We start from the raw sequence: 27,825 nt of genomic DNA on the forward strand, positions 1-27,825 counted from the left end.
TCTCGGTAGGTAAGACGACGTGGAGGGCAGATGGACAAGTCGAGAAGGTCCGGGTACCACGTCCTCCGGGCCCACGCTGGAGCAATGGATCATCCGGGAATCGAACATTAGTAACCTCCGCAGCACTTGCGGGATGACGGGGACTGGAGGAAACGCGTACAGCAGTGGGTAAAGACCACGAACGCGTCTCGTAAGGCTCCTTTTGGAGGAAATTCCCGCAAGCAGAACCTTTGGCACTTCCGGTTGACAATGGAGGCGAAGAGATCCACTTGAGGGCCCCCCCCAGAGGGCGAAGGTCTCCAGGAGAATCTCCTGAGCCAACTCCCACTCGTAAGAGATCATGCTCTGCCTGCTCAGAGCGTCCGCTGTCTCGTTTTCGTCTCCGGCCAGATGAACTGCCGAGATCGATACTTGCTGCTGGATTGCCCAGAACCAGAGCTGCATCGCCTCCCTGCACAGAGGAAGTGACCCTGCCCCCCCCTTTTTGTTGAGGTAGTGCATGGCCACTGTGTTGTCCGTCAGGATCAGGACATTCTTTCCTCGCACAGTCGGCAGAAAAGCCTTCAGGGCAAGCCTGACGGCCCTCAGCTCCAACAGATTGATATGGAGTCTGGACTCCGACAGAGACCAACGACTGCGGACAGTCAACTCGTTGGCATGAGCTCCCCATCCCGTGAGGGATGTGTCCGTCACGATCGTCCCCTCCGGCTAGGGTAGCCAAAAAGGAGCTCCCTTCATCAGATTGCCTTTGACGGCCCACCACAGAAGGTCCTGGGCGACCGAGGACGGCACCTGAACAGGGTCCGACATCCTGCCGGAGGACTGAGACCACTGGAGCTTGAGTGCCCATTGCAAAGATCTCATCTGCAACCTGGCCTCTGGCACCAGAAGAATGCAGGATGCCATGAGGCCGAGCAATCTCAAGAACTCGAACGCTGGGAGACTCTGGGCAAGCTGAAACTTGTGCACCATCTGCTGAATGTGACGAGCCCTCACCTGGGGAGGAAAACACTGCCCCAGTGACGTGTCGAGCACTGCTCCGATATACTGGAGCCTCTGAGTTGGTGTCAAATGGGACTTCTTTAAGTTGAGGGAGAAGCCCAGCTTGTGGAGGGAATGGCAGGTGACTGACAGATGATCCAGGACTTGCTCGGGAGAGTGCGCCCTGATCAACCAATCGTCCAGGAAGGGGTAGACGCAAATCCCCCCTTTCCTGAGATGCGCTGTCACCACTACCATGAGCTTGGTGAAGACCCTCGGGCGGAGGTCAATCCGAACGGCAGGATCCGAAACTGAAAGTGCGAGTCGTCAACCGCGAACCTCAGGTACTTCTTGTGCTTGGGATGGATTGGCACATGAAAATAAGCATCCTTGAGGTCGAGAGACACCAACCAGTCCTGAAGTTGAAGGGCCCGGAGGACTTGAGAGAGAGTAACCATCTTGAACTTGTCCTTCCTGAGGAGTTTGTTCAAACCGCGCAAGTCCATGATGGGTCTCAATCCCCTGTCTTTCTTGGAAATCAAAAAATAAGGGGAATACCATCCCTTGTTCTTCTCCGCAACAGGCACCAGTTCTATGTCGCCTTTCTACAGCAGGGATTGAATTTCCAGCACAAGGAGCAGATCCGGACTCTTCAAAGAGATTCCCCGGTGGATTGTCGTGAGGCCTCTGCCGGAAAGGAAGACAGTAGCCGTGGGCTATGTTCTCCAGAACCCACACATCTGAAGTAATGGCACGCCACTCTACAAGATGCTGCGCCAGCCTTCCCCCAACCAGCGAACCATGGGACATGGCCTCATGACTGAGCTGAAGCGGCTGCGGCGTTGCCTGAGGGCAAAGAGGCAACTGCCCGAGCGGCCTTGGCACCTCGAGTACCTTGTTTTCCACCTCTGGCACTCCTACTGTGGCCCCTTTGACTGGCAGCTCCTCTCGCATTACCAAAGGATGAGTAATAACAAAAAGGAACCTCCCCTCCATTGCTGTCCCCTAGGACGAAAAGGCGGAAGTTGTCTAACTGCAGTGCCCAACGACTTTGCTGCAGCTTTGGAGGTCTGCAACCTCTCAAGGCTCTCGTCAGCCTTGCTGCCAAAAAGATGTTCCCCGTCAAAGGGCATGTTGAGGAGCCGAGCCTGCACATCAGGAGCAAACCCAGACTTCAGCAACCACGCAAACCTGCGTATTACGGTGCTCGCCGCCATGGACCGCCTGACGCAATCTGCCATGTCCAAACCCGACTGAACGGCCTCACACATGGCATCCTTGCCGTCCTGGACCATAGCAAGGAAACCTTTCCGTTCTTGCCCTTCGGGAATATGTTCAGCCGCTAAGGAAACACAGTTCCACAGAGTGTGCGTGAAACGAGACAAGGCACACACAGTGTTGGCCGCATGAAGCGCCATATCCCCTGAAGAAAACACTTTCTTCACCCAACCATCAAACCGCTTGTCCCTCGACGGCCTGGGCGCCGATGGCGTCGATGACTTCTTCGGAGGCGGAGCCTCGAAAGAGTCCATCGACGACCTCGGCGCCACAGGCGTCTACATCTTCCCCGAAGACACCACAGGTGCTCACAGTCTCGAGCGCGTCGAGGACCAGGACCTGGAACGGGCATGACGAGAACGATTCCCCTTGTCCGAGCGGGACCTTTCCCGCGAATCGTGCCGACCACCAAGAGCCCGAAGGCGTACGAGCGGTGTCTCTCGACCGATCACGAACGACTCCACTCGGAGGCGCGGATGGACCAGTGCCCTGCGATTTGATAATCGCTAGCATTTTCTTACTGAAGTAAGCCCATTCCTCTGGCGTTGCATGCTTGGTGGGATAAGCGACCCGCCGACGGGCGGAGTCCTCGGATGAGGACGGGGAAGGTGACCGATGACTGCGCTTCCGGCAGTGCCTCGAAGAGGCAGAGGAGTGGCGGGACCTACTCCGGGACCGAGACCCACTGGACTTCCGACAACGATGCAGAGAGTCGCCCCTCGAATCGTCCGTCAAAAGCCCCGCAGACCTCGACTTCCGTGGCTTGGACACCTTACCTACCTTACCTACCGACAGTTTTTTCTTGCGCTCCCGCAAGGCTTTGGACGTAAGCGACTGGCAGTTGACACAATCATCCGTGTCATGGGCCTCCCCGAGGTACCAGAGGCAGGCGTTGTGCGAGTCAGTCACCGACATCTTGGACCCCACAGTCCCCGCACTTCTTAAAGCCCGGACGCGGGTTGGAAGACGAGGTAGACATCACAAAGGATATACTTCACAAACGAACAGGTTCGAAGAACCGATAAAGAACAGAAACTCCAAAGAGTCGAGGCGCGCCGAGATCCCCGAAGCGAACACATTCGCGGAAAAAACGGAACTGAGGCTACGGGCGTTGTACGTCCTACTTATAAACATCCAGTGACGTCAGCCGTCGGAGGAGGTCCTCAAGGGTGGCATATCGACGTCATCAACGCAGGACGCAGAAAGATTTTCCGAAGCAGCACAGCTGTGGTGATTACTGTCATAGATATGGAATAGGTCGGAGGACCCAATCCCCTCGAATATGCCTTTTCTAATATTGTTTTCTCCTTTTCTCTTTCAGGTCTTTTCGATCCGGAAGGTATGCAGTGTCCAGAAGAAGCCGTTCAATGGAGCTGGGAGCGGAAGACAGGATGGAGATTGCAGGTAAAACGCTTCTAACTATGTCCCTTTTGTCTCCTCTGCAGGTTCTCTTCTCCGAGGCTCGTGGGCATCACAGGACACGGTGAGCGTAACGTTGCAGTCTGCAAAGTAATGCGAAGCGTGCTTTGTTGCTTGGGTGTGGTTTAAATAGCCTCAACAAAGTAGTCCAGATAAAGTAGTCCCCAGGCCACCACACCCAAAACACTATACCGCGTAGCTTGGTTCCTAAAAACCAAGCTATGTGGGTGCCTCCATGTTAGCTGCAGGCCCAAATAAAAAAAGTAGTCCCCTTTTACACATGTTCTTCAAAGAGTATGAGCCTGGCGCCAGGACTGGCTCCAAGTGAGTCTTGGGAGTGGGGGCCAGGCCTTCAAGGCCTTAATGGAGCCCCGAGCCCTGATACCACCTGGCAAGTGTACTTGCCATTGGGGGTCTGGGGTAAGGGTCGTGACAGAAAGTCGGGGAATTCACCACCATCCTTGTGGTAGTAGACTTGTTAACCAAATTAGCACACTTCATACCCTGCAGGAAGATCCCAACAGCCAAGATCCTGGTGGATCTTTTCCTCAGAAACGTAGTACGTCTTCACGGCATTCCCCAACACATTATATCAGACCGGGGTTCACAATTTACATCAAGTTTCTGGCAGGCCTTCTGTGACTCAGTGGGCATACAAATGAAATTGTCCACCAGTTATCATCCGGAAACAGATGGTCAAACAGAACGAGTAAACCAGACCTTGGAGCAATATTTACGATGCATGACATACGAAAATGATTCCACTTGGGCAGATGTAATTTGGCTAGCTGAATTGGCATACAATAATTCGGTACATACATCCACTAAAATGACCACCTTTTATGGTACCTATGGTTATCACCCACGATTCCAACCTGTTCCCCATGCAATTATACAGAACCAGCTGTCCTAGAACACCAAGAACATTTGAAAAGAGTATGGCGCACCATACTCAATAACCTCAACGTAGCTAAAAAGTCCTATAAATCACAGGCAGACAGAAAGAGGCGGGTAAATCCAGAATACAAAGTTGGGGATAAGGTATGGTTGGCTACACATTCTTGTGGATGGTGTTCCCGAGTTCGAGATGAAAGCTATATTAGACTCCCACCTCTGCCAAGGGGAACTGTACTATTTAGTGGATTGGCTGGGGTACGGCCCTGAGGAACGCTCCTGGGAGCCAGCTTCATATATTCATGCCCCACGTCTTCTCCGTACGTTCCATCAAAGGCATCCCTCTAAACCGGGCCCTGTTGGGAGGGGGAGTACTGTCAGGAATCCACTAGTAGCAAGTCTGTACAGGGGGACTCTCGGCCAGGATAAGACTATGTGGAATTTAAAAAGGCCTCCAGGCCATAAATATCCATATTACAGAAGTCTCATCTGTGTTATGTGCAGGACCAGGGCTTTACAAGCTCAGGAAGCGCTCCGGAGCCCAAAAGGGATTAAGAAACTACATTACCCAGAAAGCTTGTGTGCCCACTAGCCTTCTGGGTCCCTCAGGACAACACCCAATGTACTGTGCATGCGCACGGCACGCATGGACAGCACCGCTCGTGCTGATGAACACGAGCAGGACAAGACGTGCGCACAGAGGGCTCCTGCAGGCCACCATCCACGGGGCCATCCCCCGTCTGTGACAACTGCAGGCCCCGCACACAGCTACAGATAAGTGCCATTTCTAACTGCTACTATTTGGATAGTGTTAAACGTTCGCGCACGTAGCGCTTGGGGGGGGAGGCCATACCATAAGGGAATTTCAACACCGCGAGTCACATTAGGCGAACGCCAGCAGCGTTTGAGATAGCCGAGCGTCGGAAGACGTGTGAGAGAAGTGTTTAGGTGCTCTCAGCTGACAGGGGCTTCCGGACATTGCTGTTGGATCACCGGCACCTAGACTAATCGCTATTGCGACCTTCGCCCCACTGGAGGGTGGACACAGTTACCATGTAAACCACTTGTGAGTGTATGGATGCATTCACTGAGTAATCGTAGTCTCACGTGATCCTTTGTTTTCTTCTAGCGGCCCACGCCGTAGGGACTCTGATACGAACTGGAACTGCACCTCCTCAACTGCACGACACAAAGGTAAGTGTTTGTTTCTTTTATTTACTGTTTATTCTGAACGTGTTGGTTATGAGAAGGAACAACCAGCACGTTTTGTGTATTACGCCCTAACCAGCCTGTTGCATGCAAGCAATGCAAAGATATGAGGCACCTCTCTAATGCCTAAACAAAACCAGGAAGCATTCCACTAATGTGCATGTGAATAATGCAAATGTGTAGTATCGAACTGAAGGTTATAAGATTGCTATGTTAGCCCAAGAAGTTTGGATCAGGCAGGGTTTGGGGGTGTTGTGTTTGCAAGTGAGCATGAATGACTGGGCGCAGCACCTGTGAACTCAGGAACCCCAAGAAGGGGCAACGGCAGCATCTATCCCTGAAAACCCCTGACCCATCCACTACCTCTACCTCACCCTCTACCCGGTTACCCTAAATCCCCCTACCTATCCAATCAGCGGACCCCTAACCCCCTTTCCCCGGCCAGTCACGGAGGCCTGTGTTTGTGTGACTTCCAGGCAGCAAGACACTACGGGGAGTCAGGTGTACGTGCTACCTCCGCACAAGGCTCAACCGATCCTGACAATAGATCATGGGTTTAAGTTCCTTCAAGTCAGAGGTCCCAATTACAACAAGCCTGATCAAAACCATGGTACCTAAACTTGCCATTCTCCTGTCATCGCTGGGCTGAATTCCACTCATCCTGTGATGCGAGTACATGTCCCGCGGTTATTGGGTCCCTGTATTCTTCAGTTTCTTCATCAGGATACATTAGGTCAAGGAGTAGTGGGAATTTGAGGACCCCCACATTCCCACTGCTTCTTCCTATGCAAGCAGCCCTTCGTAGCCTACTCGTTCTTTAACAATGAACTGGAATTCTTTTTGGGGTTCTCCTGTGTTGTCACCTTCAGCTGGTTGCCCCTTTTGCTGCGCTTGTAAGGTAAAAGAAAAAAAGTACTTTGCTCTTTCGCATAAAGGCGGTAAGCCTATTGGGATTTGTCCCATTCTCTAGGGGAAACGCTTTGGATGTGAACTTCTAAAACTCTGTAAAAAGGACTAAAAAGGTAATTACCTGGAAAGTGACATTTGTCTTGGGTACCCCCTACCATCCTTGAGTTTTGTGACCAACTTGGATTTTTAGGAGGTTGCAGTGATTTATTAATCTATTTTAGAATAATAAATCACTGCAACATGCTCTTTGCCATAGGAACACTAGTGTTTCCATCAGCCTTTGGCTGTGTTAAAATTGTTTCCTGTGGGGTATTTAACATCCCGGGATATGTAGTGGCCCATGATTGCGTTGCCTAATTTCTTTCTACCATTTTGAAGTGCCTATTACGGTGTAACTTGTGTAGTCTGTTCTAGTATTTTTTGTAAAACTACCAATGCCCTAAAACATATTAGGCATCCTTTTTGCACTCCATCATGTATACAAGAGAGATCATCATATTACATTTCAAGACAAAAAAAATGCCTTCTTTTAATTCAATTTTGTCAGAACAATCAATATCTTTATTTCATTGGTCTATATTAATTTGCCTTCATTTACCAATACAGGTTTTAAGCTATAAGCTCTTTGTCAAGCTGTACATCACAGTGAGATTAGTAACATTAAGGGCTGCAGCAAGTCAGAAGGACTTAAACCAGAAGATATGATTTCCAAGTAACTTTATTTAACTTATAAGGCAAAACACCTCACTAACTGTACCGCTAAAGGGGAATTCTCTTCCTATCAAAACTAAACTAAGGGGCTCATCAATGGTCAAAAGACAAATAGCCCTCTGTCCAAAACGAACCACTAAACTGGCTCTACCACTTTGTAACAATGTAAAAGAAAATTAGCTAGAGTGTTCTTCACTCAGGGTTGGTCACCACAATCTCTCAAGTGTTCCACAAGTTCCTCCTGGCCCAGGATCCGCTGATTATCTTTAACAGTTCACCTTATTTAATAGTTATTGGCAATCTATCCAAGTTCTTCAAGTTTCACAAAGTTGAACAATATTAAGTTCCTGCAAAATAAACTGTTAAGATAGTTTTAGGTGGAGGGATATCTCCACATCTTTCTTATTACAAATGTTCAGTGCCCCGGGTTCTCCTTCGGTCTGTTCTCCACTTTACTGGCCCTAGTGGTTCAATTTGGTTTCTCTGCACCAAATGTCTCCCTGATAATCTCTGTTATAGGGGTGACCCCTCTTTCCATCTGTTTCTTTTAGTTCCCAGGACCCCCCTTTGCTTCTTCTTGAGCTTTATACTGTTCGGGTTTCTCGGGTCTCCACAACCCTTTACCTTTGTCTCGCACTCTCTTGTCGGGCCCCTGTGACTATCTTGGGATGTCCCCCCCCCCTTGTTCTTTCACTTAGCCCTCTGGGGTATTGGCAACCCCTTTTCTATTTGTTTTTTTCAACTATTGGTTCAGATGTTGAGAGCCTCCATGCTCCCCTTGTATCTGTTCTTCGCTTTGCATATTGGGCCCCTCTGGTTCCCTTGGGTTCTTCTGTCCCAATGTCCAGCTCATCTCTCTGGGATATGGGTAACCCCTCTTTCTTTGTAGCTCTTGTGGGTTCTTGTGACCCTTCTGAAGGTTGAAACTACTCCGGTTTCTCAGGCTACCGTAACCCTTCTCTTTTTCTCTCGCTCTTTCATCTCTCTGCCTCCTGACCTGAGAAACCCGTGTACCTTCAGTGTTGCAGGGTTTGCTTGAGGGAGGATGAGTCTTCAGCAGCGATTGCGTTCTCCCCGGCTTGCCGCTCCCCCAGACTCAGTATTAGCAGGTCTCTGGTTCCACTAGTCTCTGCGTTCTTTCACAGTTTTGCTCTCGCGTTGAGAGCGAGGATTCACTCCTCCCAAGATTCCCAGTTTAGGAGTCAGTCCACGGGGACTGGGCCCACCGTGTCCTCAGCGTGGTCAAGCCTCCAGGTAAGCTTGGTTTTGTGTGATTTTTCTTCCCTGGCCCCACACGTCTGTCGGGCCAGGGCCTTTCCCATCGCCATCTGCTTCGCTCCATGCCACGGTTGGCTACGCTGCTCAGCACTCCTCTGCCCCTCACCAGCATTTCCATGACAGAGGCTTGCCTCTGCGTATGGTTTCTCTCTCCATTCATGGGTTGTTGGCCCTTTATTCTCGCTCTGCAACTTCAAAGGGGCGTATTGTTCACCATCAGCTGCCAAGCTTATGGAGACATCAGTATTGTCTTGAGCCCAAACACAGAGGTAAGCTCGGTTGTTTTGAGTCCAACATATAGCGGTACTATCAATTTCTCTTACTCCCATGTAGGCAGAACATTTCTTTGGTATAGGGAGTTCCCAGTGGGAATGGGAGGACATGTTCCCTGCAGGGGAGTCTCTCATTGTGGGCCTAGCGGGGGTTACATCCCTAGCCTTAAAGGGGGTGTCTCACACTAGGAAAGAAGGGGCAAAGTCTCCAGATTCGTCACAGTGCTCTTCTCATTTGGTCTTATGTGCTCCTTAACTTGGTATCCAATTCACAAATTATTCTTGTAGCCTGGAGTGGTATTTTCTTTAATTACAGTTTCCTCGAACACGCAGACGGATCTACGCCGAATGTACCCAAACCAAGGTACTTTAATAATGGTACACCACAATAATGAATAATTACCATTCAATATTTCATCAATTAATGAAAATAAAAGCAATTTAAATGTACATGCATGTGGAGCTGTATTAAAAAAAAAAGAAAAGTCAAGGCTACATGGGAAATTAGTGAATTTGATGCAAATAAAGAAGGAACACAATTACTAAACCTCACTATGATTATATTCCCTGATGAAGAGCTAATAGCTTGAAACACGTGTTGGCAAATTAATATAGACCAATGAAAGCAAGATATTCATTGTGCTGACAAAATGTATTAAAACAAATTCTTCTGGAAACTATATATGACTATATCTTTTATAAATGACGGAGTGCAAAAAGAGAAACCCAAATATTTTTTCACGGTTTTCCATAGAATTTAAAGAACTGTGGAGAAGAGTTTTATTTTAGGTATCTTTGCAGCACCATCAGGAACTCGTAGGCCCGAGCATAGAAGGCAGCATATTTTTCTTTAAACAAATGTACTTAAATGAACTTATGTCCTATGTACAATAACTTAAAAAGGTAGTAGGTTTGTAGGGTCATCTTTATGTAATCTATTGGGCCTAGCTGTACCTTGCTGCCACCCTATCCCCTCCTAAGATGGAGGCCAAACTGCTCTGCTACGTTACCCAATGATAGTGTTTTGTTGTACTTTGGTGGACAAACTATTTTCCCCATTAGGACAGATTCTTCCACAGCCATCTCGTGAGGGGGTGACAAGTTCTCCTCAACTGTACTGATGAGATAATTTGGAGTTGAAGAACAAGTTACTTACCTTCGGTAATGTTCTTTCTGATGGACGTTCCTCCCACCAATTCCTCATCTATACCACCAATCTCCCAGCGCAGCGACTTTTTGGAAACCTTTCCACTGCCAGGGGCAGCAGTGTGGCTCTGTGTCTGCTCTGCCCGCGCTTCTACCCATCCCACACTGGAAATTACATCAGACCTAGTATATACAGGGGCGCCGCACCCCGTGACCTCCGTTCTAACCTTTTTTCCCTAGCACTCTGTTGCTGAGGGACCACAGAACTAAGGTATAATTGTTAAGACACTTACCAAACAAACGAGACAGTACACTACTCCACTCTTAGTATAAGGCTGTACCACCTGAGTATTTGTTAGCGTAGACAGAGCAGACAGGCTTATTTTAGGAGGGAGAGAGGGCTGTAGCTTGGTAAAAGAAACTGTAGCATACATATGGTCCAAAGAAACACTGAAACGCAATATATTGTAAAAAATAAATGGTTTATTTAAATACAAGTAGGGCAGGATGAAAATCTTGGGTAAATAAATACCATCATATTATATAGAAAACAAAATTATAAAAATCAACTGTTCAAAAAACTAGTATTTCTATGGAAGTCAGGCCCTATCAAACACATTTAGTATAGGACACCTATTCATGGGGAGTAAAACCCTCAGTAACTTTTAGATTACTTTACGGTAAGTCAAGGTTAGTATAACCAGTCAGTCATGCAGGCACACTCAGTTAAGTAATCACTTAGGAAACCAACCCTGTTACCAGGATACTTTTTTGAAAAGTGGAACACAAATACATGGAATAGTATAAACCTTATGAACCTATAAATACATTCAAGAAAACACACAGTTATACCAGGTGAGTAAAACCTTATGGTGTAATATACCATTACAGTTGCTTTTCAGACCAGTGGAACACAGACTAAGGTAAGCAATAACTTTCTACACTAATTTAGGGTTGTGTCACGGCTCAGCGCCTCCCACAATGGTCTCTATAGCATTTTCAGCTACTGGAACGTCGGTCAGAACTACCAAGATGGCCGCTTCTGTTCTTAGACAGCCCAGTCCCTTGTTTGTGTCAATGACCCAGGAGCAAAGCGTCCGACTGGAGCCAGTTTGAGGATTTCCGGCTTCCTGAAAACCAACACAGAGGCAAATCTCCGTGAGTCAACGCTACGGTTCTTACCCTAGCTCAGCGCTGGCCTTTTTTCCTTCTCTCTGGCCATCTGGTCGCATGCTGCTTAGCTTTTCCTTGCTCCTGATACTACCACTTACCTTTCTGCTACCTCTTCCTTGCTGGAGCCTTGTTCTCTGTGCTATCGGCTACCGCTGCCTTCATCTTCCTCGTTCCTCTTTTCCACAAGCCACATTCTCGGGACTTCGCTACTCTCTTCTGTTTGGACACTCCACTGGTTACCTCCAGATCTTCAACTGAGGTTTTTCCCCTCTGGTGTTTTTTCCTCATTTCGGGGGTTTGCTCTGGGTGTCACTCTTCCGTTGCTTTCCGCCGAACAGCATGGCATCCCGAAAGGACCGCCCTTTCCTGCGGGAATGGCGCACAGCTATTCCAGGCTGGATTCTTGTCGTTTGTGAGGTCCAACACTCTGGTGAAGGGACCTTTTGGACTAGAATCACGTCTTTGGAGGGCCAAAGTTTCAGCTTGATTTGGAATTCGGAAGACTCTGCACCACACACTGGCTCGAGGTCCCAGGGCATTGGGGGTATTGCAGCCCCGCAAAGTTGCAGCACGACATGGGATAGCTTAAAATTCAGGTCTTCTTGAGTCTAGAGGATCTCGCAAGGCTCAGGGAGGGGATTGTCGTTTTCAGAGTCCCCAGGTCACTTGGAAGGAAGGGTAACAGCAGGCTCTGGTTACAGAGCAGGCTCTCAGGTCACTGTAAATCACTGCAGCAGTCTTTTCTTCATCTTCCTCTTTGGTTGCAGGTACAGTGGTTGACTTGTCAGCAGCTTCCAGGTTCAGAGTTTTTATCAGGAACTACAGCACAACTTCTGCATTCTCTCCCTGCAGTTTACAGCAAGGGGTGGTCTGGCTGTCCAATCAGGACAGCCAGCCCCCCACTGGGAAGGGAAATGGGGCTGCAGAGTTTTGACTCCTCCCTCACTTCCTGGCTTTTCTGACACTCTGGAGCCTGGGAGGGAATACAAAGTATTCCAGCCAAAGACAGAAATTCCACTGAGGTCCTTACCGCCTAGAAAGGCAGGGGAAGACCTCTGAAATAGCAAGCACACAAGAAATAGCAAAAAAAGAAGGAGCCCACCATTTTAGAAAATGGTGGCTCTCCTGTGCATTACCGAGGCTGAATTAACAGCCTGCAAGAACAAATGACCAAAGTCATGAAAGTAGTTGCACTGCCACCAGCCATTCAAGAATACTTGCAATTGTAGCTAAATGTTTCCAGGTAAGCAAGAAAGGCGATACATTGTATCCCCCCAGAACTCCACATAAAATGGGGTGTGCTGGCTCACTTACACAAAATGTAAAGGGGATGAAAATCCCTCTTTACTACTTGGGAACAGTAGCTCACCCAAGTGGATGAAAGAAAAATTAACAGTTGAGGCCAAAGGGGCAACCCAGCCTAAGCACAAAAGTTGTAAGAAACTATAACTTCAACTATACACTATGGAAATACATAAAAAGGTAATCCATAAAATGTGTAAAACACTAGGTGAGAGGGGAAAAAGAATCCCCTTCACCTAGGGACAAGGTAAAATAGTTACCTAGTCAAAGCAAAATGTTCTTGGGTTGACACAGGTCAGGAAGATGCATCATAGATATGAAAATCTTACCCAACAGTAAAAGCTACCCATAAAGGGGCAGGTAGGGAGGGCGATGAGGAATTAGTGGGAGAACGTCCATCAGAAAGAACATTACCAAAGGCAGGCAATTTGTTCTTCTAATGGACTCCTTCCTAACACTGATTGCCCATTTGTGGCATGGCTATCCTTTCCATCAAGTTTGTTCTACCAATATTGGATAGGGAAAGGTTTGCAACCTATTTAAGCTGGTCTTGATTTTATCTAATAGCAAGGCAGAATTGAATTGGTGGGGTGGCTCCAGGTCCCCAGATAAGATTTTGAAGATGGATTATTTTGCTCCCCATTTTGTAAATTTAGAGTAAAATGATAGCCTAGGAGTAAATAAACTGACTCAGTTTCCCAAATGAGCTATTATTGTGGGTACTCAAAATATATTTGACTCTAAAATGAATGTCTTTTTGTAATCCATATTTATCCACACCTAGTTATTCATGCAAACTTAAAGATGCATTTTCAAAGTTAAGTTCCTCTTTAGATTAGGCAGAAATAGTAGCGCTCCTCAATGTAGGAGACGGCTGCAGGCACCATTGATTTGTAGGGCAGAGTGGTTGTCCTGCGCATTAGGTTCTTACTGCAAGTTCAGAATATTCCCCATTTTCTATGCAGTATTTGCCTGTTTTTAGGTAGTAAATGTGTTGTACATGCCACTGCGAATGGATTGTGTCCTCCAATGTATTCCTCATCTTTGACATGTAATGTCCAGCTTTGGCTGCTTCAAAACACTTTTTCGGCAGAGGGCCCCCTGCGTCGAGTCGATGTCCCTCGAGGGCCTCCGTCGATGGTGACTGCATCGGATGTTCCAAGTAGCACGCATGGCACCCATAGGCCTCAGTTCAGTTTTTCCGCAAACGTGTTCGCGCCTCGTTCAATTCGATTGCATAGTTACCTCAATTGCGCAGTTACCTTCGAAAAATATGTCTTCATCTTCAACTCAGACGACCCCTCATTCCGGATTCAAAAAATGCAAGGAGTGCAGCTCCAAGATGTCCATTATGGATCTGCATCATTTATGTCTGTGGGCAACGGCCACGACACCGATTCCTGTTCCAAGTGTCAAGCTATGACAGGAAAGGCCGTGAGGGAACAAAAGGAGAAACTGCAGGTAGGCAAGATATCCAATCCCCGTAAAACCCGACCTGATTGTTCTTCAGCCACCGAGTCGAGAGACCTCTCTCCTTGGCGTAAGAAGGATAACAAAAAGATCAAGGTCCCAAAGAGGCTCCCACCATTCTTTGTCCTCGACGAAGCGATCGAGAAGGAGGCACCATCGATCGCAATCCTCTTCGTCCGTGTTGGGCGACACCCCCAAGAGGGTAAGATGCCCTTCCAAAAAGACTGGACAAGGATCACTCGAGACTTTGAGAGCGTTCGAGATCATCAACGCCTTTGAAGCCTGTAGAACCCTCAGCGCCAAAACCGTCGAAGGAGCCTGTTGATTCGTCAACTTCGTCTAGGCCTCCAGCGCCGTCGACGCCCAAGCTGTTGACACCAAAAGGTACCGATTGTGTCAGTTCAGCCCCCAGGGCCTGAGGAGACTCATAAGAAGGCTTAACCCAAATCTACATCGACGCCTTCGAAACCAGCGAGTACTCCTGAAATAATCTTCACTCCTCTGCCAAAGAAGAATTTTTTCAAATCCCTCTCTTCCATTTTTGAGGAGGAAGAGAGATCAGATGGGGAAGATGCTCCTTTTTGGGCTTCAGTATGGATCTCCCAATGTGCCAGAATGCCTCATATCATAACCTTACATCAAAAGAGAGCAAGATGCAAGATCTTTATAACACCTTGCATAATGCCACCAGACACCTCTCCTGAGTTGGAGTTTGGCAGGCCAGAACCAGGGAAGCACGTTGACTCCTCATACCGGCAACTGATGTCCAGAGTAGTGGAGTACCTAGGGTGGGCTAGACCCCCGGTACAGGTTGATCAGGATGATCTGACCAATATTCTAGACTAAGGTCCACCTACAGATCCTGTATTACCCTTCCACGTGGCCCTGCAAAAAAAGGGTGGGCAGAAATTGGGAGACCCCCGACACCAATCCGGCAGTGGACAAGTCCCTTACAAAGAAATACCGCCCTTCCAGTAGCGACCCCGGCTACCTGTCCAAACACCACACTCCGGAGAGTCTGGTGGTCCAGGCAGCCATGGCTAGCTCGAACAAAGCAACGTACCCTAGCATCCCTCCTGATAGGGACGGCAAGCGCACGGATGGATGGCCACGGAAGGTATTTTCAGCCGGGAGTATGGCCCTGAAGTCGGACAACTCCACATGTGCCTTAGCAAACTTTTTGTACACTCTGTGGGAGTGCATACCCATGGCGGCAGAGTATATTCCAGAAGGGGATGAAAGGAACGGCTTCCTGGCTATTATTAAGGACGACAAGGAAGCCATGTGTGAGTCAGTTCAGTCTGGATTGGACACTGCAGATAGCATCAGCCGATCCATGGCCACGAGCACCGTGATGCGCCAATTTGCATGGTTGCGGAAATCAGATTTTGCACTGGATGTGCAGGATCGTCTTCTCAACATGCCATTTGACGGTTCTCACCTTTTTGGCAGCAAGGCTGACCAGAGCCTTGAGAGGTTGCAGACCTCGAAGGCGGCTGCCAAATCTTTAGTGGGCGCTTTTAGGCAACCTCTGCCTTTTCGTCCGGCGGGACTGCCAGGGAGGGGGCGACATTTTCGCTAGTACTCTTTTGAAAAGGCGAGAGGAATGGCCAGTCAAAGAGGTCAACGGAAGTTCCCTCGTGGTGGACGAGGTTGAGGTGCCAAGCCAACTCCAGCTGCAGCTACCTTGCATCAGCATCTGCTTCAAAACCACTTCGAGAGCTTGCGTCACGTGTCACAGGTGGGGGGCAGACTGTCTCAGCATCTCGAAGGAGGACGAGCCATTACTTCAGATGTGTGGGCTATGGAGAAAATAGCCCACTGTTACTGCCTACCATTCAAAACGCAGCCTCACACCAATCCACCAGGGAAACACTCTGAGGATTCCAGATCCGCTCCTTGTGCAGGAAATATGAACCCTGCTACAGAAAGGTGCTATAGAACCAGTGCATGTAGCGTAGAGGAACAAGGGTTAGTATTCCCCATATTTTTTTTATTTCCAAGCAGGACGGAGGACTGAGACCCATCTTGGACTTGAGATACTTGATCCTCAGGAAGGACTAATTCAAGATGGTCACACTTTCTCAGATCCTTCAGGCCCCCCAATTACAGGATTGGTTGGTGTCAGGATGCTTATTTTCATGTGCCAATCCATCTCAAGCACAGGAAATACCTGAGGTTCACCGTTGGCAACTCGCACTATCAGTTTCGAGTCCTGCCTTTTGGGTTGCCCTCTGCCCGAAGCTCTTCACCAAACTAATGGTGGTGGTGGTGGTGGTGGTGGCAGCGCATCTCAGGAGAGGGGGCATTCACGTCTACCCCTACCTGGACGATTCGCTGATCAGGGCTTGTTCTCCCGAGCAAGCCTTGGATCACCTCAGCGTTACCTACCACTCCCTACACAGGCTGGGCTTCTCCCTCAATTTCAAGAAGTCGCACATGACACCTTCCCAACAGCTCCAGTATTTCGGGGCTGTTTTAGACACGTCCTTGGGAAAGTGCTCACCACCCAAGGTCAGGGCTCAAGACATTCTCCAGATGGTAACAAAGTTTCAGAATGCCCACTGTCTCCTGGCCTTCGAATGCCTAAAGTTGCTCGACCTCATGTCATCCTGTGTTTATCTGGTGGCAGAGGCCCGTCTACGAATGAGATCCCTACAGTGGGATCTCTGAACGCAATGGTCCTAGTTTTCGGGATGGATGTCAGATCTATTGCAGGTCCCGATCAAAGTTACGCAGCATTTTGTATGGTGGGCCTGCGAGGAAAATATCCTGAAAGGGGAACCTTTTTGACAATCATGGCCGGAGACGACTGTAGTGACAGACGCCTCACTCACGAGGTGGGGAGCCCACACCAACGATCTAACAGCTATTAGTCGCTGGTCTCCATCGGAGTCCAAACTGCATATCAATCTTTTGGAGCTGAGGGCAATCAGACTAGCGCTGATGGCCTTCCTGCCCTCTGTCAGGGGAAAGAATGTCCTAATAATGACGGACAATACGGTGGCCATGCATTACCTCACCAAAAGAGGTGGTGTAGGGTCACTACCACTGTGCAGAGAGGCAATGAAGCTCTGGTACTGGGCAATTCGAGAAGTAATCTCCCCATCAGCAGTTCACTTGGCCAGGGAAGAGAACACAACGGCGGACGCTTTGAGCCGGCAGAGTACAGTCTCCGACGAGAGGGAACTAGCTCAGGAAGTCCTTCAAGAGATCTTCACCCTTTGGGGAACCCCTCAAGTAGATCTGTTTGCGATCGGGATCAACCGGAAGTGCGAAAGGTACTGCTCAAGGGAATTTCCTCCGAGAGGAGCTCTAGGAGACACGTTTGTGGTGAATTGGGATTTTCCATTGGTATACGCGTTTCCGCCGGTTCCCGTCATTCCTCAAGAAATCAGGAGGTTGAGACAATTCGGGAGCCACATGATCCTAATTGCCCTGGATTGGGCCAAGAGGACATGGTACCCGGACCTTCTGGACATGTCCATCTGTCCTCTGATACGTCTTCCACAAAGAGAGGACCTTCTCTCGCAAAGGGAGGGTCAGGTTCTCCATCCAGAGGTCAACACTCAACCTTCATGCGTGGTTTCTGAAAGGTTGAGATGCAAGCATTGGGACCCCCGAATTATGTGATGGAGGTGTTGCTTTCGGCAAGGCGGCCAGCAACAAAATCTCTGTACCGTTGCCATTGGAATAAGTTTTGCGACTGGTGCAGGGAAAAGAATGTTTATCCCGTTTCTATGTTCGACTCCGGATGTGCTATCGTTTCTGCTTTCTTTAGCACACAAAGGTCTTCACATTGGGACCATTAAAGGTCATCTAGCAGCGCTCTCCATATTCAAGCGCTCATTGGAGGAATGTTCCTACTTCAAAATTCCATCAATTTCTGAAAGGGCTCACAAATGTGTTCTCACCTTTGGCTTTTCAGGTTCCAGTTTGGGACCATAACCTGGTTCTAAAATTCTTAATGTGTGGACCATTTGAACCTTTGCACACAAGTCCATTGAGGTTGTTAACATGAAAGACTATACTGTTGGTTGCTCTGACATCTGCACGTAGAGTGAGCGAGTTGCAGGCACTCTTCAAAGCCACCCTTTACCATATTCCACAAGGACAGGGTTGTGTTGAGGGTTAAACCCTCCGTCCTGCCTAAAATAATCAGACTTCCATTTAAATCAGAAAATCGTTCTTCCAATGTTTTATCCTCTGCCCCATCCCAGTAAAGAGGAAGAAAGGCTCCATAGATTGGACCCTAGAAGTGCTTGAAGCTTTTGTGTGTCTAGGATGTCCAAGTTGAGAGTGGACAACCAGCTCTTTATAGGAAATACTGAACGCAAATTAGGGCAAGCTCTTTCAAAACAGACTTTGTCCAGGTGGATCATCCTTACGATTTCAGAATGTTACAGACTGGTGAGCAAAAACCCACCAGAGGGTTTGCAGGCACACTCCACCAGGGCCATGGCCTCTTCCACAGCCCTGCAAAGGGGAGTCCCCATTCGAAACATCTCTGATGCTGCAACGTGGTCATCGTTGCACACATTTACCAAGCATTATTGCTGGGATACTTCCCACGCTCAGGACATTGCTTTTGGTAAGACAGTACTTTATTCTGCCCTGTGACAACTGGCAAATCTAAATTCTCCACTCTCCTCCAGTCTTGGATACTGCTTTGGGAGTCCATCAAAGATGAGGAATATGTTGGAGGACACAATCCAGTCGAAGAATAAGTTACTTACCAACTGGTAACGTTCTTTCGACTGCATGTTCCTCCATCGTATTCCTTATCGCCCTCCCATCCTACTTTTCTGTAGAATTTCCCATGCTATTACAGCTTTCGTTCCAACAAGGCTGACACTGCCTGCCTGTACTAACAAGCAAGTTGGCTAACATGAGGAGGGGAAAAACAGAACTGAGGCCAACGGGCACTGTGCGTGCTACTTATAACATCCAATGATGTCACCCTGGACGGAGACGCCTTGCTCGACGCCATCAAAGCAAAGCGCCCTGTGCCGAAAAAGTTTGCCGAAGCTGCACATTACATGTCAAAGATGAGGAATACGTTGGAGGAACATCCAGTTGAAAGAACGTTACCAGTTGGTGAGTAACTTGTTCTCTGGCTCATACTAATAATAATAATCCATATTCCTATAAACCTTTTCAGATCATATTTATATTCTGAAGAGCCTTCCTTAGGAGAGGTCGCTTGTGTGCCACTAATAAAAATACCTACAGTTTTAGCTGAAAGGATATGTCCAGAGAGCTTAGAATATCCTGCTATTATTCCCAATATCATTGCTACATTTCCAGTGTCCACATGTGTTTGGCAGAAAGGCTTTCAAAAGATTAATGCAAGCTCTCTGCAACAGGGTGGTGCTGGTTATGCCAGAATTTACAAAATACTTAATTCTACAAACAGGTGCCTCTTCCATCGGTCTGGGTGCAGTTATGTCTCAAATGCAAGAGGGCGAGGAAAGACCCAGTATGTTCATCAGCCGAAAACACTGTCCAAGGGAATGGAACTACCATGTGGTTGAGTTGTGCCTGGCAATTAAGTGGGCCATTCACAGACTTAAATAGTACCTCATGGGTCAGCAGTTTAAGCTGGTCCCCGATGATGGTCCCTTGGTGTGGATGGCCGGTTCCAACATCCGGGTGTATAGAGCAGGGGCAAAATAAGCCAAAGTAGATTTTCTGTCCAGGTATCCTACGGCCTTTACTGGTCATGGGAAAGAAGAGGGCTTTGAGGAAAAAGTGGAGGTGTGAGATGGGGTTAGTCATGTGACCCTACCAAGAGGGGGTGGGGACAACTCTCAGCCTGGGGTGGGAGGCCTACCAGGGTGGAAGCTAGAAACCGTCCTACCCCAGAAGGAGGTGGCAGCAATTTGGAGGGCCCCAGTCCCTGTCCCCTTATGGCCTGTGCGATGATCCACAATGCAAAGGTTAATCACCCCATACCCAAGATGCTGGCCAGTTTTCTCTCTTTATTGTGGATTACCACAAGTACCAGCGAGCCCATTTGTATTTATTTATTTATTTGTATAGCGCAAACCAGGCCCAAAGGCTACCGGGCGCATATCTTCAAGCAGTGGTTACATAACAGTAGGTACATAACAGTGGGACATTACAAGTAGTATTTAAATTAAGCAGTGGTTACATATCAGTATGAGATTGCACAGAACATTAAATAAAGCAGTGGAATACACTCGCAAAAACAGGTTAGGCGAGCAATACCACGTAGTCAGGTTTTCATCTGTGGACCAAAGAGAAATCAGCACTTCAGAGGGACCACATGTCATCGCACACAACCAACCACACCATTCAAAGAAACCACTAGGCAATGCTGAAAGGCTGGCCACGACACGTGCCTGCACTTACACAGAACAGCGTAATCCGCTCCATACACAGCTCAGCTGTAACCGAGCTGAGGAGCAGTTCAACGACAGACTAATCTGCATCATGTAACAACACTCATCTGTCCGAGCCAACTAGCGGCTTCTGGATTTTGAATCCAATTCCATTGACTTGGGAGACACCCAAACTAACTGGAACAATTGCAATAGTGGGCAGCCATAGACACTTCGGTGAGCCTGCACAAGAAAAGGACCGGGCTTACACCCCACCCCCATGTGCCTTTTGATGTTTTACCACTTCAGGGACGGAAAAATCTGGGATTAATTGGCCCAGGGAACTACAGTGGGGAGAACCAATGGAAGAAGGAACAAGAGGATACAATAAGGAACAGGAAGCAGGGAGATGTGGGCTCAGGTCAGGTCAGAGGAAGTGGACCAGAAGGAAGGACAGTGAAGATGAGGCAGTTTACAGAAAAGGTAAGATATTGGCTGGTGAGAGAATGTGGTTCTGTGTTGTGTGTGTGTGTGCTAGGTGTGAGATAAATAGTGGACAAGCAATTGACAGGGTGACCGAAGGAGTGAAAGGAGGATGTATGAGAAGATGGGGAGTAGTAGTGGTGTGGGGGTAGTGGTGTTGAGAGGGGTAGTAGTGGTGGTGGTGGTCTGGGGATAATAGTAGTGGAGAGGATAGAGATACCTTTGGAGGAACAGCTAACAGAGAGAGGGAAAGAGGGAGGGTAGAGTGGAAAATAGGATGGGAGGGGTAGCAGAGAAGCGAGAAAGGTCCCACTCCACTAAGAAGGCATTGCCTAATGGATGGTTGCCCCCGTTTATCCCCACCTCTGTGTCCCAAAAAGCAGACTTTTGGTGTTCCATAGGAACACCAATAGGTCCACTTAGAGAAATCTTCCACAGAGAACATCCGAGTACCATGGTTGAGTTCCCTCTCATGGTGGAGGTGGTTCAATGAGTTCATCCAAGTGTGGTCCACCCTGGGCATGTGCGAAGCAGAGATGAGAATGTTATGCTGTCTGCACCAAATACATATTTCCATTGACATCCAGCGAAGATATGGAGACCTGAATCCCATTGTTCTTATGGTCTGCAAATATCCTGTACCCGCCTCACCTAATGAGGAGGATACCCAATGCCAAATCTAGTGCCTTGATTTAGAGAAAGATTTTGCTCCTTGTGGTTGGATGAATTCAACAGATGGTCTATCTTGAAGGTTCCCAGGATCAAATCATCTGCATTCCAAAGAATCAGTCACAGCAATAGAAGGGTCTCAAGCGTAGATTCCATCTTAGACCTGGAGAGGCTCAACTCTGCCTACGACCAGGTCCACCCTCAAGTGAGGAGCATGTGCCTTGGTGTGGACGCAATATTCTATGCAAAGCAGCTCTTCCTCTTTAACCTTCCCGTGGATAAGCAGCTCAATGAATGTAAGACAAGCGCCATTACAACCAAGTCCCTCTGTATAGAAATCAAGGTAATCTTAATAGAGGAGAATTGGCCCTCATTAAAGCCTTGCATACCAAGGATGACTTTACCATATGTCCCTTGCACATTGGTATTACAAGATTCAAAAGACTAGGGGACAGAATGTTTGAGATAATTGAGTGATAGTAAGACTTATTCTAAATTGGAGAGCAACCCTAGCTAAGGAAATGGACTGCCCTTCATTTGTTATTGGAACATGATGAATCAAGAGGTTGGATTACTGAGAAAACCATGAAGCTTTAGTACTTCCCTCTACCCCTTCCCCCTGCACTTTGCGTTTGCACGCTTGGACAATCTGAGTGACACAAGGCCGAGCAAGATTGTTTGTCTTGCCTTCCCTCCGCCTTCTCTCCATTGTCTTGTCGCGCCTAAAAACAGATGTGTATAGGCGCGTTATAAATTACATATCATAACATATCCGTAGATTCACAAACATTCTACAAAACCACCAGGCAGACCTATTGTATGTGGCATTGACCGTATGCTGCAAACTTTAGGAGTATAGATGAATCATTTCTTACAACAGTTAGTCCAGAAAACATCCATCTATATGAAGGACAACCTATTTTTTTTAAAACATTGCCAGTTTGTTCTAAAACAATTGTCTTCATTCTGTTTACAATTGATAGGAGTTTGTATACTTATACTGCATAGCCTAGTTTTGGAACATGGAGTGTTTTTTATTGAAGGAAATCTTTGAGGCTGGCAAGGAGTTTTAGTTTTGTTGGCATTTATCTCACAAAACGTTTATTTCAGATACAATCAGTATCACTTGTAAGTTTCAGGTACTACCATAGGGTCAACTATGGTCCATTTACATAGCAATGGTTTCATCTAGAGCTTTGAGCTTAACTATGTTGAAAACCCTGTTTGGCATAATTCGCTTCAGCACCAACGATATTTATGGAGTTGACATGGACCATTATAATCGTTAGAATGTCCGAGTACTTCAGATCGATGATAGTACACACAATTCACAACGACTGTAGGTACCCCAAGAATACAATTTCTGGAAGTGGTTCCAAAATCTGGAGGATTTATTACCAATATGTATCGGAAACCCAATGAAAGGAATAACCTATTACCCTATGCTTAGTTTCCATCAGCTCCCAACACCAAAAGTCTCCATAGTCAACGGCTCAGGGTGAAACACATTGTTAGTGATTAAGAAGAATGCATTAAGCAACTAGAACAATTTCTTGAGGAATTTGCACTACGTGGGTACTCTGAAAGAGTACTTGGGGAAGCAAATATGAAGGTAGGAGAAAAAAACAAGACCGACATTACACAGACACGTGTTGGGAAGCTATTCTACCTTTGAAAAACATTTCACAACAGTCTTCTCTGCTCTCAATACCAATGTTTGACCTTTAGGCGTCAGTGGAGATGGCAAGCCACTTCCTAATGCAAACCCCAAGTATCTAAATAAACTATACAAAAAAGTGTTGGACAAGTGACAACCTCTTTTTCCAGAAAAAACATTTGAAACCTTATACATGGTAGCCAACAATAAAGATGTTGCTTCAAGAAACCCCCCTCAAGGCCTTTTCCTGTAGCAATAAGTTATACACATTCATCAATAACAGTGCAGAGAAAGGCAGTGATCCAGCAACATACAGGCCATGAAACAGTAAAGATTGAAGGATGACACATACTTGTAATCATACATAGGCAGGTGTTCTGAAAATAGATTATTTATCCTGCAACACAACGTGAATGGTATAAGTTTAAGTGTTCACAAGAAATAGCAGTGATATATTAGAAATGTGTTCCTGAAAGTTACAATAGATGGCAGCAACAGTATGAATACCTTAATTGATTTGGATGCCTAGGTGTGGGGCAGGATCACTGGCATCACTATTTGTGGCATGGACCTTTGATGAAGTGCAAATAGCATGGAGTAGCAACCTGGCCATCTAGCGTTGTGTGGATCCTTATAGGTTACCTCTGGCCCACTGAAATTAGTGAGGGTTTCTGTGGTAGCATAGGGCCCTATGGGAATAATGGGCGGCATATTTTAACATTGGTATGTATTCATCTGTGGAATTATGGGGTCATCAGCATGGATCCGTTAATAGAAAGAGCATCCTAGCGTAAGCAGTGGGGCTTCTGCCGTTCATGGAGAGCAGAGAGTCCTTTTACACAGACAACATTTGTACATTCAGAGTCATGCCATCTGGCAATGTGCTGTAATAAAAAGTACCCAGCACAAATTCTGCAATGTTGGGAAAAGAGTGATTCAATTTCAGATGTATGAAACCTTGTCCTGGAGTATGATCGCAACAGCCACTGGGGCAGCACTTCATGACCTCTGGGTCAGAGCATGGTTCATTAGACCAAAAAGGTGGACAGGGGATGGACACCATTGGAAATAGGGAACACAATTGCACCACTCAACCTTTATCCGCTGCATCTGAAGCGCACGGTAAGGATACGATCTGAACCGGGAAATAAGACTCCACCTTTGATCATCTCTCCCAAGATGCACCCAACTGACCAAATGTCCACTGAAAACAAAAGGGAATTAAATTAACATAAAAGGATCAGCTTAAGACAAAGAAGGGGCAGATACAGGATTGGTGTGAAAGCAGAGTGAAAGGGCTGCGCAGACAGAATGACTAAATAAAATAGCATAAATGAAAACCACCATAAGAAGTAAGGAGACCAGGGGAGCGAGGAAAAAAGCTATGTGGATGTGTGGGCGGGAAGGGTAACAGGAAGGGGTGGGGGTCCGGAGAAATAAAAAAACCTTAATGGGTGGGAGGAAGAGGGGATGTGAATGAGTCGAATAGTGCAAAGGCACCACTATTAGCGTAAAAATGAAGGTATCCAAAATTAAAGCTGTACATTTGGCTCACTGCAGAAATACCCTTGCACTGAGGACTAGTAAAACAGATCCTATAAACCAGCTATAACCTAAGTCAATGGCATAGCAGGTGTATGGGTAGAGGACATATGCCATTACAAAGAGCGGTGTTGAGGTGAAGTTACTGGTGTAGTCCTAGTTCTAATCACACCCCATAACCAAGAGGAAGAACAGCGCCACCCTGTGGCCAGTACTGAAATGAAGCCAAGCACTCACAAAATATGAAGAAAAAGCATGAAGAAAAAGCATTTTTCTTACGCATGCCTTTCATCCACATTTCACAAGAGTACTCTGCATACCTTCCACTCAACCACATAGTACCACTATAGCATAATGTGAAATATGTAGATACAAATGAGGCCCATTACTGAACCAGGACAATTAATTGGCGATTAGGGATTGCTACATGGGTGAACAACTTTTTATATGTTAACACCCTGCTTGCTCCATTTAAAACATTTGGAATGCCTCCAAATGAAAAGAATTGGGAGGATGCGAATCGCACAATTCAGAAGGTATCAGCCCAACATCTTTGATTACTTTACGTTCAAACTAGAAAAATGCACTAGAAATAGGCGAAGTGTCTGCAGAAACTTTGAGTGATTTCCTTAACTGCATCTTCAGAGTACTCTAGGGTCACTGATAAAGGGCTGCAGGACACCATCTTCTCTGGGATGCTCAAGGAGAGATTAATGGTTAACAGGAGATCAGATGGCGGTCTCTTGCAGCAATGGCCGATTTGTACACTGCCAAGTGGGGCATGACTTGCACACAAGCCAAGATGAAAGCCTATTTCGCCATGCTCAGCACAAGCTTTCAATCCTGTTTAAGGAATGTCTTCCCACTCTGTGGCCCTAGTCAGGTGACAGCAAGGAAGATCCAGTAGTAATGTCTACAAGCAAAACAAATTAGCATCCATTATTTGGATTGACAGTTTTGGCGTCACTAGACTATTTCAAACAGACTGAATCCCTTTAAGAAATCAATGTACTTCGCAGTAGCTTTTGTTCTGAATACTAACAGCTTGCCCTCTCAGCGGCTGTTCCAGGGTGTTCATTTTGGCGCAGAGCATACAAATAGGGGTGAGGAGTGGGTCTGGGGCAGGAGTAGGGGAGAGAATGTAAGTTATTGGTTTAGAAACGATCTATTTTCAAAGCATAAACCCGCAAGACAGTAGAAGTAGGATTTAGGATGGCTCTCTAAAGGCAAGTATGTCCATACAATTCCCTAGGAGGCAAACTGTGTTATGGGCCCACAGGGGGAGGGGAGTTGGGGTGGGGAAAGACATAATCTAACACCCAAATGATTTTTTTAGCTTGGATTCTGAAATGTGGGCTTCTCCTGAATTATTAGCATCATCTTTTGCAGGATCTCAGCTCCCCCTTAATAAAGCAACACATGTGTTATTGTTTTCAGCCTCTATACTACTCAAAGAGCAACATTTATTTCACATGAAAATCCAGGGATAAAATAACAGCTACATTTCTTGATGCCACTTGGGCTGCCATGGAAATGTCAATTATGGCATTGGCTTCTCTGCCTTTTTAGGATTTGGTGAGTGAATGGATTCATCAAATTAGCACTCAGCTCTGTGTTTTGGCGATAAATATATAAAAAAATAAACTGATGCGTAATGAAATTCAGTCCGATTTCTTTTTGGGGGGAATGTAAATCGATTTTTCATATCAACTATTGGCAAGCAATTGTTGAATGCAGCTAGACTAGCAAAGTAATGAAGATACCTAGATTATAAAAGGTGGTAAACAGGACCGTTCTCTAGGAGCAGATTATTCCTAGTCTGAATGCAATTGTGTACAGAAACTGTTGAAATGTATGTCAACAAAAAGGATTCTGGTGTTCGACCCATGTCTTGGTGCCTGGTTATATACATGTTTGAGCCGAACAACCAATTTTCACAAAATGTATAGCAAAGCACTATAAGCTAGGATTAAAACTATGTGAAACTTGAACAGATTTATTGTATAGAACGTGATGCTATATTGTGGGGCATGATGATGGAATTTACACTTTCTCCATTGGTAACAGTGGGGAGGTCCTAATCTCATTGGCAGTTTCTAAAATGAAGTCCCCCCTAAAGGAAACACTGGGCCCTACAACAAAGATTCTGCATTACCACAAATACCCCAGCTGGTAGGCTAGATAAACTGAGACGCCAGTAGGCTTTCTGTGTACCCCCCAGCTCCGCCATGATAAGATTTACTTGTATAAAGAGGATCAGAGTCAGATGTTAACAGTAAGTATTAGCAAGAGCGCTTGTTAGTCAAACCATCCAATACAGATAGTGAGAACATAGGCCCTTTGAGGATCAGGCATGCAATTCAAAACCTAGTTTTAGACAGTAATAAAAAGACAACACACGCTGTCACTTCCTCAGCCTTCAACTATAAAGAAAATAATTTACAAATTGGACTATCACAATAGCAGCCTATATAGATCAGTGAGGAATAGACGCATAATGAGGTTAAGAAAATGCAGCAGATGCCATTGATGAACGATCGAACCCATGCTTTTAGGTCTTGGGATTTGGGTGGGATCATGGTGCACAAGAATAAAGGAGACATAAGAGGTAATGGTTCTATTGCGGGTGGATAAAGGCAGAGGACGAGCAAGCACACAAAGGAGGAGGCTTGTGCACTGTGTGCATACTTTCTTTTTGACATGGATAGCCACTCGGGCCACTGCTTTGACCTTTCATGTGTGGGGTAGGTGGGTAGTCCCAGAGTATGCCAGTGGATGACTAGACAGGATGTACGATGATAGAGGATACATGCTTGCTCTGCCTTAGGTTAGATTTTCATTGCAATGGTACATCTTCCTGACCTGTGTCAACCCCAGAGCCTTTTGCTATACTGGTGGATTCTTTTTTCTTATACCTCAGTGAGTGCGAACCTTTTTCCACACAGAGTCTTTTACTCCTTTTATGGATATTATGTTTAAGACTCTCCATAATGTCTTTTTCATTGTATCCTCTTTGACAACTTTTGCCACATACTGCCCATTAGTACCTGGCAAGAGACAATCAAATTGTTAAACGCAATCTGAATGG

The 27,825-nt window shown here is 46.8% G+C and overlaps 1 protein-coding gene across 5 annotated transcripts in view; it reads right to left on the reverse strand.

Annotated features, from left to right (window-relative positions):
- LOC138472811 (mitogen-activated protein kinase 8-like) overlaps positions 1-27,825 on the reverse strand; it is a gene marked incomplete in the record, with an annotated part of 957,660 nt that overhangs the window by 268,144 nt on the left and 661,691 nt on the right. For 4 of the 5 annotated variants that reach the window (XM_069611172.1, XM_069611169.1, XM_069611170.1 and 1 more), the window contains 1 exon segment: positions 24,328-24,399. In XM_069611172.1, coding sequence (XP_069467273.1) covers positions 24,328-24,399 — 72 coding nt within the window. 5 annotated transcript variants of the gene reach the window in all.

This window comes from Ambystoma mexicanum, chromosome 8 (assembly GCF_040938575.1).
Source record: "Ambystoma mexicanum isolate Mex_15411 chromosome 8, UKY_AmexF1_1, whole genome shotgun sequence".
Taxonomy (NCBI): domain Eukaryota; kingdom Metazoa; phylum Chordata; class Amphibia; order Caudata; family Ambystomatidae; genus Ambystoma; species Ambystoma mexicanum.